This window comes from Salvelinus alpinus, chromosome 26 (genome assembly GCF_045679555.1).
Source record: "Salvelinus alpinus chromosome 26, SLU_Salpinus.1, whole genome shotgun sequence".
NCBI classification, from domain to species: Eukaryota; Metazoa; Chordata; class Actinopteri; order Salmoniformes; family Salmonidae; genus Salvelinus; species Salvelinus alpinus.
Window position 1 is genome coordinate 7,589,906 of NC_092111.1, and position 13,846 is coordinate 7,603,751.

The following is a 13,846-nucleotide window of genomic DNA, read 5'->3' on the forward strand; positions in this document are numbered from 1 at the left end:
ATACTTTGAGATTTTGGCAATAAGGCCCTTTATCTATTTCTCTGGAGTCGGATGAACTCATGGACACCATGCTAGCTGTTACCATAGCCTTCCAGTCATTGTGCTAACGCTAGTTAGCAACTTCCTTCAAAGACATAAAAATGGTATCCACGAGATCATCTGACTGGGATGTTTTATAAAGGGCTTCATTGCCAAAATCCCAAAGTATCCCTTTAACACCCACGCACACCTCTTCTGCCTAGTGAATCATTTTCCCCCCATTGGAGTTATTTTGTCTCAAGTTGGAGTCTCCTTGAGTTGACCTTCAGAGCCACAGCCCATTAGCTCGCCACAAAGACAGTGGAGTGGTAATTCAACATTAACTAAGCCCACTCCTCCACCCCATACACAATGACAGACAACACACTCTGAGAGCAGCCATTGACATGCTGCCAGGTTGGCAGGCTTCAGAGTAGAGAGAGAGAGAGAGTGTGTGTGCATTTCAGAGAAAGTAGGCTGCACATTATATGTTTGTATCCCCACTCTGTGGTAAATGCTCCAGAGTGGAGACGTTCAGTAGCCCCAGGTTTTCTGATCCAGCAGCCTGTGATGCTAATGCAGCCGTGTTTGTGTGTGAATGATCAGTGTTTAGTGTGGCTTCATGGGACTGCAGAGGAGGAACACAACACGCACACACCAGCACTCTGAGACAGAGTCACAGGACCAGTACCATCCACATCCATTCATTACCTCAGACCCCCTCCGGCTCCCCCTGTCTTCCACTTTCTCTCGCTCCCTCTCTTTGTTTATTTTTTATTTAACCTTTATTTAACTAGGCAAGTCAGTTAAGAACAAATTCTTACTTACAATGACGGCCTAGGAACAGTGGGTTTAACTGCCTTATTCAGGGCGTTCTAACCACTAGGCTACCTGCCGTTGTTACACTACAACTGCCAGGGAGAAGGAAAAATGTCCAAAAGTAAAAAAAGAATAATAAGCATAACGACAGTGGTTAAAAGTTGATAGTGAATATGTTAAGTCCATGTGTATCCACCTCTCCTCGTTGGTCAGAGCCCCGTGCTCTGAACAACTAGAGAACCGTTTTAGTCTCTCGCTCTCTCTCTCACTCAGCCACAGAAGAGTGCCCCGTGCGCTCTGAAACGTGACCTCCGCTGGGCTGAACACAGAACACGATTCCTCTTGTCAACACGCCCCACCACAAAACCCTACTCCCTCCGCAGGAAACACTTCAGCACAATAAACCAACCGGGCCGTTTCGTCCAACACAAGCTGAGACGTAGTGCTTAGTTAAAGTTCAGGCTGGTTTCCAGTACTTCTCCCACTGCCCTCAAACATTGCCCTATAGCTTGAAGCATCCTGATCTTGCAGATCTGGGAGGAAGTTGTAGCAGCCAGGGGAGATTTGGACTGGAATCCAGCCTAGAAGTCTACTGTACTCTCATCTGTCTACAGCAACCCCCGTCGCATTCTTTCTTGCTTTGCTTCATGTCAACCGTGTGTGTGAGGCGGCAAGCACACACCCTCGCGTGCACACACACGCCTCCACTTTACAACAACAAGGAAACAGGTACCGTTATCTGCAGGCTGAAGTCTGTGGAAAAATGGAAGTGTTGCATTTGCATTTTAATTCTCTCTCAATCATGCGCGTGTTTGGTGTCGTCTGAAATTGCCTCCTGTTTTTCCCTCTTCTGTATTTATAGAGGCTCTCTGAGGCAAGCCTTGCATTCCAATCTGCCTGTTTCGACAGTATGTCTCTTTCTCTCCTGGTCCCTCTCTCCAGCCCCCTCTCTTTCTCACTTGGTCTATCTCTTTTCCTCTCCTCCTGGCATATTGCTCGCTCCCTCTCTTTCTCTTTCCATCTCATCCCCCCCTATCTCTTGATCTGTCCCTTTTCTTTTTCGTGGCTGCCAGGGGAATTTAATATGCACATATTTCTTTAGTGATGCCATATTGCCACAGAATGAGCTCTGATGCCGCTGTCGTCACTGACCTTCCCTCCCTCCCCTCTCCTATTCTCTCCGATATACCCAGCTGATATACATGACCATAAAATCATTCTGGCAGATGAAGGGCCTTCAGAGCAAACCAACGTGTCATACATGTATGCCTGGGTTAGAGTGAAGCCGCCTCACAATCCATCTTTATTGAGTTTACCTTCTATGGTATCAATATCTATTGAACTATCACCGTATATATCCATATGTAGGTTGAGGCGGAAACCGCTCTGCATGAAATGGATTTGTTTCAATGTGACAAATCGGTTGTGACGTTGGCTGATGCATAGGTGGTATTGCTTTTACACGTCTTTCACCCATACGTGATCACATTTTATGCTCAGTCCCGTCAAATTGGCTCCATTTCTATGTATGGGTGGCCCCAGCTGGAAACAAACCCACAACCCTTGGCTTTGTAAGTGCCATGTTCTACTGACTAAGCCACAGGACTTTGGGTCAGGCCCTTTTTCTTTTCTTTTTTTACGCGTTGGAACGTTTTAGAATCTACAACGTTCATTCCCAGCTCCATTTGTCTGCATCTGATAGAAAGATCTGTGATTGTACAAGAGCCCCTCCCTCCTCGTTCAGACCACAACATCGGAGGGCTGTATTAAAGCCTAGAAATAGAATGTCGACTCATCCGTCCTCATTGTGGTCTCTCTCTCCCCGGGCCTGGGTAATTGGCTCTAAATGACATGGTTGACATTTTGAAAGCGCCATTGACTGGCAATGTGTCTGATGCCAGAACCACACACACACACACACACACACACACACACACACACACACACACACACACACACACAGCCACCTAGCAGGCCTGGCCTGGTCTTAGTCACTCTCTCATAGCCATGTATACTGTAATAGGTACCTACAATAGAGGCTTACTCAAATGACCCATTCAATCCATTTGGCTCAGGGATGGAGATTGGCGTAAGAGCCTTTAGGCAGAGGACCATGGCGTTCTCTGCTATGCTGAAAACAAGCTGGTGCATATGTTAATCAAAGAGCTGCGTTCTATGTATGAGGCGCGTACATTACCAGTGAGACGCATACATGCGTTACTAAAGCCCCTACATCCCTTTCAGGTGTTCTCATTTGGTTCCTATGTTGTTGATTTTGGTCGACATAAACCCTGGCGTCGACGGTAGGGCCCCTCGGGGGTGGTTGACCTCTGACCCCTGGATAACGATGGGTCAATAGGAGTTGTCAGGAGGGCATTGGAGGGCAGCCACACCTGACCCTTAACCCCTACGGGACCAGGAAGTCAACCAGTGCCCTTGAAATTATTATGCTGTTGGGACTGACCCTGTGACCTATAGAGGAAGTTAATTTACATATAGTGGAGAGGTGATGTGGTAAAGAACACATAGGAGCCATAGGAAGGTAAAATACGAGGGCCATTCTGTTTGTCTTATAGGAATATAACGACAGGTTGAATGTACAGTTCTATAGAAATATACGACAATGTGGGGGTGGGAAATGGCTCCCTAGGCATAGCCAAGTACATAATACAAAATGTGACTGTCTGTTGACTTGGCTCGTATATGTCGAACAGAATGTCAGCAATGATATTTCAGTCTCATTCCGCCGTTCCATTCCGCGTATGGAAATCTACTGTATAAGTGATCAGAAAACAAGCATGTCGACATGACTATGATTATCCAGGCCATCTGGAGTAGTTATGACAGTTTTGTACATGAATGTGGTGGACTCGGAGGAAACAGAATCTACTCGTTGCTGTCATCTGAGCCGTTGTGTTAATGTGCGTCTCTAGGGTGCGCAGGCATTTCACAAGTGGCAAGTAGGAGTGTGTGAGAGGGACTATTCGTGTGCCGCTGACTCCGTGGAAGGTGTTATTGTGGTCATTTGGCAGTTAATTTGATCTAAAGCCTCTTACTATGAACACGGAGGCTAGTCAGTATAGTATTTGTAGCCCGTGTGGGAATAAAACCCACAACCGTGGCGTTACCAGCACTACACTCCAACTAACTGAGCTATTGGAACCTCTATTGGAGCCTTCCCTTGAACCGGCCTTCAAGACATGCTCCAGAACTTTGGCGAAAAGTATTTTCTTGAAACCTCCCGCTTGGGGCTGGATGTGTGTCAGCGTGTAGCTACATGTGTAATCTATGAGCAGAATGAGTGGATCACACACACTGCAGCGTGAGAGAGGGAGCAATAACCTGGTGCACGTATCTGCACATTTTGTGCCGTATTGAGCCTTTTTCAGGGGGGCCCACTTTTGGCTCGTGAGCGCTACTTTCAGAACTACTGGCTAAAAAGTTGTACAAAAGTACCTGAGAATCGAATATTTATGCAACTTAGCAGACACTTAGTAATGATTAGTAATGCAGGCATACATTTTGAGACCTTTGCATAAGTAGGAAAAATTAGCTATTTTGAGAAATACTACTGAAATTAATATCGTTCCACTATCTGGCCCTAGATAAGCAAATGAACAATTGACGGAGAAATGAAATGAGACTATCCACACAACCAGGATTTGTGGGTGTTGACAGTCAATGGTGCGAAAACTTGGTGCCTCCCTGGGGATTGTGTTTGTGGTGTGTGTGCGTGCGTGTTTGTAGTGTGTGTGGGCTTGTTTGCCTGGAGGGAGGCAGAGAGTCCTCAGTCGGTGGTAGAGTGCCTTATCTCTCATTAGACAAGCGCTTTGATTCCATTAATTACTGACGTGCTGTTTGAGGTTCCAACCCAACCGGAAATTGAATCACTCAAATGATAAATGTTTTGCCTCGACTCCTTGTGTGTGTTGGTGTGTTTTCCGTGCAGTTGTTTGAGTGGTAGCCATCTACGGTTGGTGTGTTGGGGTGAATCTTCTTGGTCTTTGGACACACTTTCCACGGGCCTTCCCTTTTCCATGTTGTCGTTGTGGGATGAATACAGTCCTGTCCTGGAGGGACTGTCTCTAGTCTTTATTCTCCTGGATCGTTTGTGCTGATGAGGCTTCACTCTGATCTCGTTGAGTCAGTCCACCTGCATGGCTGATCAGTGGAGTCTCCTGTGACGGAGGGGTGAATACGTCCATCTGGCCAACAGCACCCGGGGTGTTGAGGGGTTCTGAGACTACACACACGCGCCTACGCACACACACACTCACCCTCTGTGTCTACCCATTACACTGCTGAGCTCATCTGATTTGTTCCGTCTCTGGAGCCGAGCATCAGGCGCGAGTGTGTGTGTGTGTTGTAATGTATTTAGAGCCCTGCTCCCATCATTGTCCTTCACTACATTTACACAGACTTGTTTTAACGCAGACAGATGGTATGTCTAGCCTATCGACTTGCCCAGCTGTCTTTCTACACCGGGGCTAGTTATGTTTCCTATTGATTGATTGGCTGCCAGCCCTATTGACCGGGCTGGTCGCGGTGCTGCGTATTGACCGATGACTCCCTCGCCGCACGCCTCTGCACTTCCTATCGGCGTTCGTCCCCCTTGCCATCGTTCATCAATGGAATGAAGATCAATGCATCCGATCATGCCTGGCCACCCCCCCCCCCCCCCCCCTCCCCCTCTGTAGACAGGCGATGACATGACCTGTGATGAGGAGGAGGAGAAGAAGAAGAGTTGATGTTGATGTAAGTCCAGGGCCCGTCCGGCTTGTCCCAATCCATTTGTGGACATAGTTTGCCTTTGCTCCTCGGTGTATTCCTTTCGTTTCATTCGGACTCCCTCTGTCTCCCCCCACCTCATCCTCTCCCACCTCCCTCACATCCACCTATTTGTTCTTCCTGTACCTCTTTTCTCCATATCCTTCTCCTCCTCCCTCCCACCCTCTATTCTGACCCTCTCTCCCTCTATGGGTTGTAATGGGAAGCTCTGTATTGGCTGGTGCCTTTGTTTCCTTTTGAGCAGAGCAGACCAACCTGCTGGTTGTGTTGTTGGTACAGCACATCATAGCAGCACATGCAGCAACAGTCCGCTTCTACTGTCCGTGTAGGCTGCTCTGAGAGAATAATGAAATAAAAGTGTGTGTGTGTGTGAGTAATATGAGCGTTTGCATTAGTTTAATATGTAGGCTGGGTGGGTGGATTGTATCCCAATGGATTGTGGTTGGATTGTATCTCAGGTGCAGAATTGCTGCTGACCCGAATAAGCAGGAAAAAGTTGTACAAAGCTTTTTATTGGAATTCTGTCCTGTCTGTCCGTCCGTCCGTTTGTCTGAACCTTGACTTGAGCAGGGCCGCAGGTGCTATTCAGTCAGCTGTCAGTGAACAGAGGAGGGGGGGGGGGGGAGTAGGTAGAGACAGTCTAATTTAATCTAAAGTGGATTCTTAAATTGAACGAGATGGAAAACAAAGTCAGCACAAAGCTTGGAGCTGGTTTCACTTATGTAACCACTCTGCACTCTTGACTCATCATTAATAAGGGAGAGGAGAAAGTTACAGGGGAGGAAAATGGGGGAGAGTGTTAGTGAGGGAGGGCGGTCGAAGCGGGGGGGAGGTTAGCAAGAGGGGGGAGAGCGAGGAAGAATAGAGAACGAGGGAAAGGAGAAACGGCAAGGGGGCGAAGGAGAGACGCAGAGAGGGTGAGCGAGGGTACAAAGGTGAGCATGAAAATGAGAGGGAAAAAAGTGATTAAGAGAGTACGGGTGTCACACTACCGACCCTAAAAGACAAACACTCTCTCTCTCTCTGAGACGCTAGCAGCCTGCGTTCTCCTCTCCTCCTCCAATAGCATCGGAACATGCTGTCTCTCCGTCCAGTTAAATAATGCATAATTCTGCTCGGCTGGGCCTGTATAGAAATGGAAGGCACCACACCAGCGATACAGCCTCAATAATGCAGCAGTCATCTGAAAGGGTTATCGGGTCCTCTCATCCAGAAAAAGCTGCCCCAACATGCGGCACCGCACCGCTACGCTGCTGCTTTGTTGTGGGCAACAAACGGGACACCCAGAACAAAAAGGTTAAGTCTCCCGGTTGGCACTGCGACAAGGGAGCCTGAAGGCTTCCACGTGTTTCCCAGCTGAAACGGTTCCTAACAGTTTTGTGCGTGTATTATGACGACGGTCTTTGTGGTCATTCAACGAGAGACGACTCGTTTTCATACACATTTTTTTTTGGGGGGGGGGGGGTATTACGCTTGCACAACTGTTTGCACATGGGTTCTTATGGACACCGCCCCACATGTGGGCTGAAATGTGCCGTGGTTGTATGCATCCGTGCCCTCTGCACTGCAGACATGTCAGAATGCATCTCTCTTCATACGCATGCGATGCATCAAATATGCAATATTTTATAGGTTAACCTTCGCCTCTGCACTTTCTTTCTACCATGTCTAGCCATTACCCCAGTAGCACTCAAAGTTCTGCTCTCTCGCTCTTTCTCTCGTTCTCTCTCTTTCTTGTTCTCTTTGTTCTCTCTCTTTCGTTCTCTCTCTCTTTGTTCTCTCTCTTCTCTCCTCTCTTTCTCTCTCTCTCGTTCTCCCTCTTCTCTCCTCTCTTTCTCTCTCGGTTATGTAAGCACATCCAGTGCCTCAGAGCACCTAGCCAGAGCCAGAGGCATCCCTCCCCTCTGGGACTCCCTGTTCTCCCTCTGAAGCCAGGCCATTACTACACTAGACCGGATACATCTCTGTCTGGATCTCTCTCCTACTAACTCTGTGGGAAAAGTACACCTATTGGCCATTTTAATCTGTAACGGCCATTTTAATCTCAGTTTAGCTTAGACAGGGACCATGCTGGACTCACCATAGCCTAAATCATCCACAGTGCTGTTTGAGACTGTCTATTTCCGCCTCTGCATTCTACCCAAGTTGCCACCTTAGTGCCCCCCCCCCCATATTAGTTCTGGGCACCCTGGGGCACAGCTCTGGTTTATAATGAACCACCAGTGGAGTCCATCCATAGATACCTGGCAGGCTGCCTCCTAGAAGTTATCCCAGAAATTAAACCTGGCGCCCCTCTCCTCCTCGCTTCCCTGACTGCATCACCTCCAGACACTCAATTACTCCCCTTTTAAGAATTCCCCTCCCAAAGGGGGAAAAAAAAGCAGCAGTCTTTCAAAAAGGGAAAAGAGGCTATTTCTGCTTAGACATTTGCTGCATTTCCCCCCAGTCCTCAGGTGACAGCATAAGAGCAGGTCCGTTATTCTTAACTTCTCAGAGTTGGCATGCTGATTCAGGATCAGTTACTCGCCTTTTAGATCATAATGAATGTGATTATATGGACAGGGGGGGCTGATCCTAGATCAGCTCTCCTACTCAGAGACATTTTGGGAATACGGGTCCAGGGCTGCATTCAGAGCTGTCAGGTAAAGCTGTGATACTCTCTCTATTCTCTCTCTGACGGTGTGGTGGGTTCCTCTCCTAGCCACAGACAGTGCCTCTGAACAGGTTGGTCATTCACATTCACGGCTGCTGCCAGCCACCCAACCACCTGTCATGTGGAAAACAGTCCGGTGCGAGGGAGAAGGATGGAGAGATGGTCTGAGACTCGTGAGTTGGAATGAATGAGGAAAAAGAGATGGGACTCAATTAACCTAGCAGCAACCCAGCGGAACTCAAGTGTGTTGCCATGACAAAGCCTCCTGGCCACGTAGTGCTTGCGCTCACTTTATAGTTAACACACTGAGGTGTGTAGGGGATAGTTGCCCATAGTTGTGTGTGCAGGTTTTTTTTATAATTTTTTATCAAAAAGGTGCTTAGGTGGCAGGGAGGCGTGGCAAGGTGTGCCAACGGTCTGCCCGTCGGTGTGGCTTAATTTTAGAACATTTTAGAGGCCCCCATCTTGACGGCGTAGAGACATTGTTTGCATTTTTTAAGCAAAATTCCTTCAATTCCAAAAATGTCTCCATGGAGCTGAGAGACATTTTTGCAGTTTTTAATTTCCTGCAATTATATGCATTTTACAATGGCAAATGTTTTATTTTTTTATTTCACCTTTATTTAACCAGGTAGGAAAGTTGAGAACAAGTTCTCATTTACAATTGCGACCTGGCCAAGATAAAGCAAAGCAGTTCGACACATACAACACAGAGTTACACATGGAGTAAAACAAACATACAGTCAATAATACAGTAGAAAAATAAGTCTATATACAATGTGAGCAAATGAGGTGAGATAAGGGCGTTAAAGGCAAAAAAAAGGCCATGGTGGCGAAGTAAATACAATATAGCAAGTAAAACACTGGAATGGTAGATTTGCAGTGGAAGAATGTACAAAGTAGAGAAAATAATGGGGTGCAAAATAAATAAATAAATACAGTAGGGGGAGAGGTAGTTGTTTGGGCTAAATTATAGATGGGCTATGTACAGGTGCAGTAATCTGTGAGCTGCTCTGACAGCTGGTGCTTAAAGCTAGTGAGGGAGATAAGTGTTTCCAGTTTCAGAGATTTTTGTAGTCCATTCCAGTCATTGGCAGCAGAGAACTGGAAGGAGAGGCGGCCAAAGGAAGAATTGGTTTTGGGGGTGACCAGAGAGATATTCCTGCTGGAGCGCGTGCTACAGGTGGGTGCTGCTATGATGACCAGCGAGCTGAGATAAGGGGGGACGTTACCTAGCAGGGTCTTGTAGATGACCTGGAGCCAGTGGGTTTTGCTCATGGCCAATGCTGTGTTCTTTTGCTCTAACATAATAACAAAATCAGTACCGCTAAAATAATTTACACTGTTTGGACTTGGCGGGACGCCCAATGGTAGAAAAGTCCTGTGTGTGTGTCTTCTGTTGGTGTATTTTACAATCATCTGTTTTTGTCTGCGCTCATGTAGCTGTATGTGCATTTGTATAGCTCCCCTCTCCTCCCTCCTCCCTTTCCCTCCATTTCCCCTCTCCCTCCGTCTCCCTCTTAGTGTTGTCCTATTAGAGGGATAATGTGTGGACAATAGCTCTCCCCCTGGGTCAATGGCCTGCCTATCCCAGTCTCCTCTCTCGCTGAGCCCCAGACCTGTTGGTGTGACTGTAGCCTGATAAGTTGCTCGGGGGTTGCAGGGTGGACACTGGAACAACGTAGATAATCCTCTCTATTGAACTTTATGGGCTCATTTCATAATTCTCCCTTTCACTGTGACTCGGGAGGGGAATTATTATTTGTGTGTGTGTAAGGAGACTAGCACTGGCACCAGCTTAGTCTACTTCGCTGCTGCTCTCACTCCTTTCAGATAAAACACCCTGTCGTACACTCTTCAGTCTTTGGCTCTCACGTCGGTATAGAAATGTAGTTGAAAAGCGAGCCACACACACACACACACACACACACACACACACACACACACACTATCGCTTAGTAAACTGCAACACAAAAAAACAAGTTCACCTTTTTGCACACGATCATACTGCCATGCTAACAGTACTGCTCCCGCATGCAATAGGAACCATTGTGCGATTAAAAAAATGCCTTCAGAGTATTCATTGAACAATGGCCTATTAGTATACTCCCTCCATACAGCTGTCTGTCTTCCCTCTCTTCCCTCTCTCCATCCCTTTGTCTTCACCAGTTAGCAACGTAGGGATATGAATTCAGTGTCAGCAAGGCCAAATAACTCAATTTAAACGATAGAATGAGGCACAAGTGCCTTTCAGGATGAAGAGAGCGAGAGCGGCACTTACTAGTTAGATGGAACAAGGACTCTCTCCAGTTCATTTGTGTGTTTAGCACTAAATGCTCTTCTATTGAATGCCAGGGCTGCCTGGCTCGTCACTGCTGCTGCTGGAGGAGAGGACAATTGCCCTTCGCTCTGTAGCTGAGATATGTGGCTTCAACAAAGGACTTCCGTCAAAGTCATAGACGTCACTGCCCTCTTTGAAATCGACAGTGTAGAATAAAAAGTTAGGCTAACAACCGTATGTCCCTTGCTTTGCTGCTTAGTCAAATTGCCATCAAAGGTAGATTGCCATCAAAGGTAGACAGTATTTTTCACTGTTTCCAAAGAGGGTTTCATACGATGTCATAAATCCTCTGATTAAATTATGTTGTACAGGTGGCCTGATGTTGTGTAATGCGTTCTCCTATCATAACTGTCTGCGTTGACTGGTTCACTTTCATCATATCCTCTTTGAAGGACACTAGCCAGCCTCATTGAATCAAAACCACAAAATTAAGATTCATGGCTTGACTCATATCCACATTGTCCTAAACTAAACGATAGGCAATTATTTATAAAATGACCCCCTGGAAATCTGTGTTTAGCTGTTGATATTGGTCACGGCCATTACATTAGTCATTAGCCACAAAGAGAAGCATGTGTAGTTCTCTCTCTCTCTCTCTCTCTCTCTCTCTCGCGCCTCCTCTAAAGGCCCATTAGTACGTCTAACTAGGGTGTGATCATTCCTATTAGTTATTATGATCAGAGCACTGACTTTCTGTACGCACTACTGACTGATGCTTTCAGATGCCTTTGCTCTCTTTATTTAGTCTCTCTCTCATTCTCTCTGGCAATTGTCATTCTGATCCCTTTACTCTTTCTCTCTCTCTGTCCCCCTTTCTCTCTTCTCTAATGCTGCTCTAAAAGGCCGTGTGTTATCAGTGACGCACAGCCAGGCCCAGGACTCTCTGTTGTGTAAAAGGGGAGAACAATACCAGTTTGAAAAAAGAGATCTCTACAAGGATGCGTGGTACTTTAAAACTTTTTAAGCGCTGTCCAAGGTGCTGACATGGCACATTATGCAAGCACCCCCATCAAAGGTTGCTAAATATCAGTGGGTTTTTATGGAAGCGCTGCTGTCCAATGTTCTAAAGTATCAGTGGAAAGGCTTGGATGCACCAAGGTTGCTATGTGTCATCCATTATTAATATTGTAGATGCACTGTCCAAGGTTCTGAAAAATCAGACAGAAACTGAAGTTGCAGTAGTCAGGCTGCCTAAATATTAGACGGCTACTTGCTGTCCAAGGTCCTGAAAAGCAGTTCTGCTGTATGTAGGTTGTCATGGCTGAGAATGTGCTGTCCAAGGTCTCGAAGCTGCAGCAGTTGCTCTAGGCCAGGGCTGCCCAACTCTCTTCCTGGAGTCCAACCCTAATATAACACACCTGATTCTACTTATTAGCTGCTCAACAAGACCTTAACTAGCTGAATCAGATCTGCTAAATTAGGGTTGGACTGAAAACCTACAGGACAGTAGATCTCCAGGAAGAGGGTTGGGCAGCCCTGCTCTAGGGTGCTGAACTACCGCTCTAGCTGTTTGCTGTCTATGGTGCTGAAAGGAGTCTAGACTCTCAATATCCTTTGTGTCCTTAATGCCCTGGCTTGTTTTCTAGAAGCTGCTGTGTTTAAAGTTACAGGATAAAAACATGTTGTCCTACAAGCTTAATTCCTGAACAGATGGTATCAATGCACTTACGAAAATATGTTTTATCAGTTGGAAATATTATGCGACAATGGCACTTTTGAGATTAGCCAAATCCCAAAATATAATGTGGGATGTTATTACTTTAAGTGCAGATATTCAAGTATGTAATCACCTCATTTTCCTCTAGTGGGTTTATGTTCTAAAGTTATGTCCAAGAGTAAATCTCAACTACAGTGGCTATTACCTCCTTTATAAAAGTTCTACATTTGCTTTATGAGTAGTGCGTGACCCTAGGGATTTCAATGCATATCTCTCATTCTGATAGTTTAATTGAACATTCTAAAACATCAACCCCCCCCCCCCCCCCCCCCATCATTTCCACACTGTCACGTAGGGCTGCACGATATGGGCAAAAAAATCTGATTTTATTTGGAATCATGCGAACTGTTGGAATCATGGCAAAACATATAGATTGTTCTAATTCTACACTTTGAATACAGTGTTTGACATGACAACAAATGAAAATGCCGGGGAGGAGTTATTGTGACAGAGTAGGAACCTAAGTGTTGGTCAGTGTTTCCTAGGGGACCCTATAATCTTTGGCTATATTAAATATTTTCCCTTAGCTAATTCATGTAGCTAACATATTCATGTTTCGCCTATTCCTCTTTGATTTAAAATATACTGTTGCACAAACAACATATTGATTTAGGCCTACACCATCACTGGTATCAGGCTGCATAGCTAGCTACGTTTGTTCTGACTACATTTATTAGCTAGCTAGCCAGAGAACTAGCGATTTAGCATTAGCGGCTAACACGACTTAGCCACAACTTGCTAAGAAAAGACAAACTAGCTGTTTGCAGATGTAAGAAACACAAACTAAATGTGTAATTGTATAGAGCGCTTGTGGATATATATTAAGAAGCAAAGTGGAAACGGCATCGTAGTCATCAACATTGTTGCATGTGCTGCATTGACCATGCAGACTGAATGCAAGTGTCTCTGGTCGAGCAACAACAAATACGCTCCATGAGTGACGGGGTGGGACTAGGGAGGGAGGAAGAGGTGGAGGGAGAGAGAGATGACTTAAGTAGCAGCGTGAACTATAAAAATGGACGTTACACACGGCGTATTGCATGAAATCAAGACACGGCTGAAATACTTTGAGGAAAGATTTTGAAAATAATTAGGTTTTATTGTCACATACACCAGCTCACTATGACTGTGATATGGGGTTGTCTCACCTAGCTATCGGAATAGAGGTCGCTCTGGATGCGAGTGTCTGCTTACTGGCTGAAATGTCTGATGTGATGAGACCAGGAGATGACAAGTGGTGTTTGATGCAGACTGGCGAGATGTAACGACATTTGACTTCGACTAACCTAATGCTATTCTCCCTCCTTCTTTTCCATTCTTTCTTTCAGTGGTCCTGCTGAACTCTAAAGAAACTCAGGCAGAACTCGGTTGGACGTCGTACCCCTCCAATGGCGTGAGTGCACCAGCCTGTTGTATACTTTTGAATGTACATGTTTGTGTGTATTTCTGTGAGTTTGCGCGCGTGCATGTTTGAATGCATGTGTCCATGCATATCGGAAAAGGTGTGTGT

At 46.1% G+C, this 13,846-nt stretch overlaps 1 protein-coding gene across 3 annotated transcripts in view; it reads left to right on the plus strand.

The window, feature by feature from the left end:
- Nucleotides 1–13,846, plus strand: part of LOC139554533 (ephrin type-A receptor 7-like) — a 164,569-nt gene that overhangs the window by 27,420 nt on the left and 123,303 nt on the right. For all 3 annotated transcript variants that reach the window (XM_071367397.1, XM_071367396.1, XM_071367395.1), the window contains exon 2: nucleotides 13,665–13,729. In XM_071367397.1, coding sequence (XP_071223498.1) covers nucleotides 13,665–13,729 — 65 coding nt within the window. The remainder of the gene's footprint in view (nucleotides 1–13,664; nucleotides 13,730–13,846) is intronic.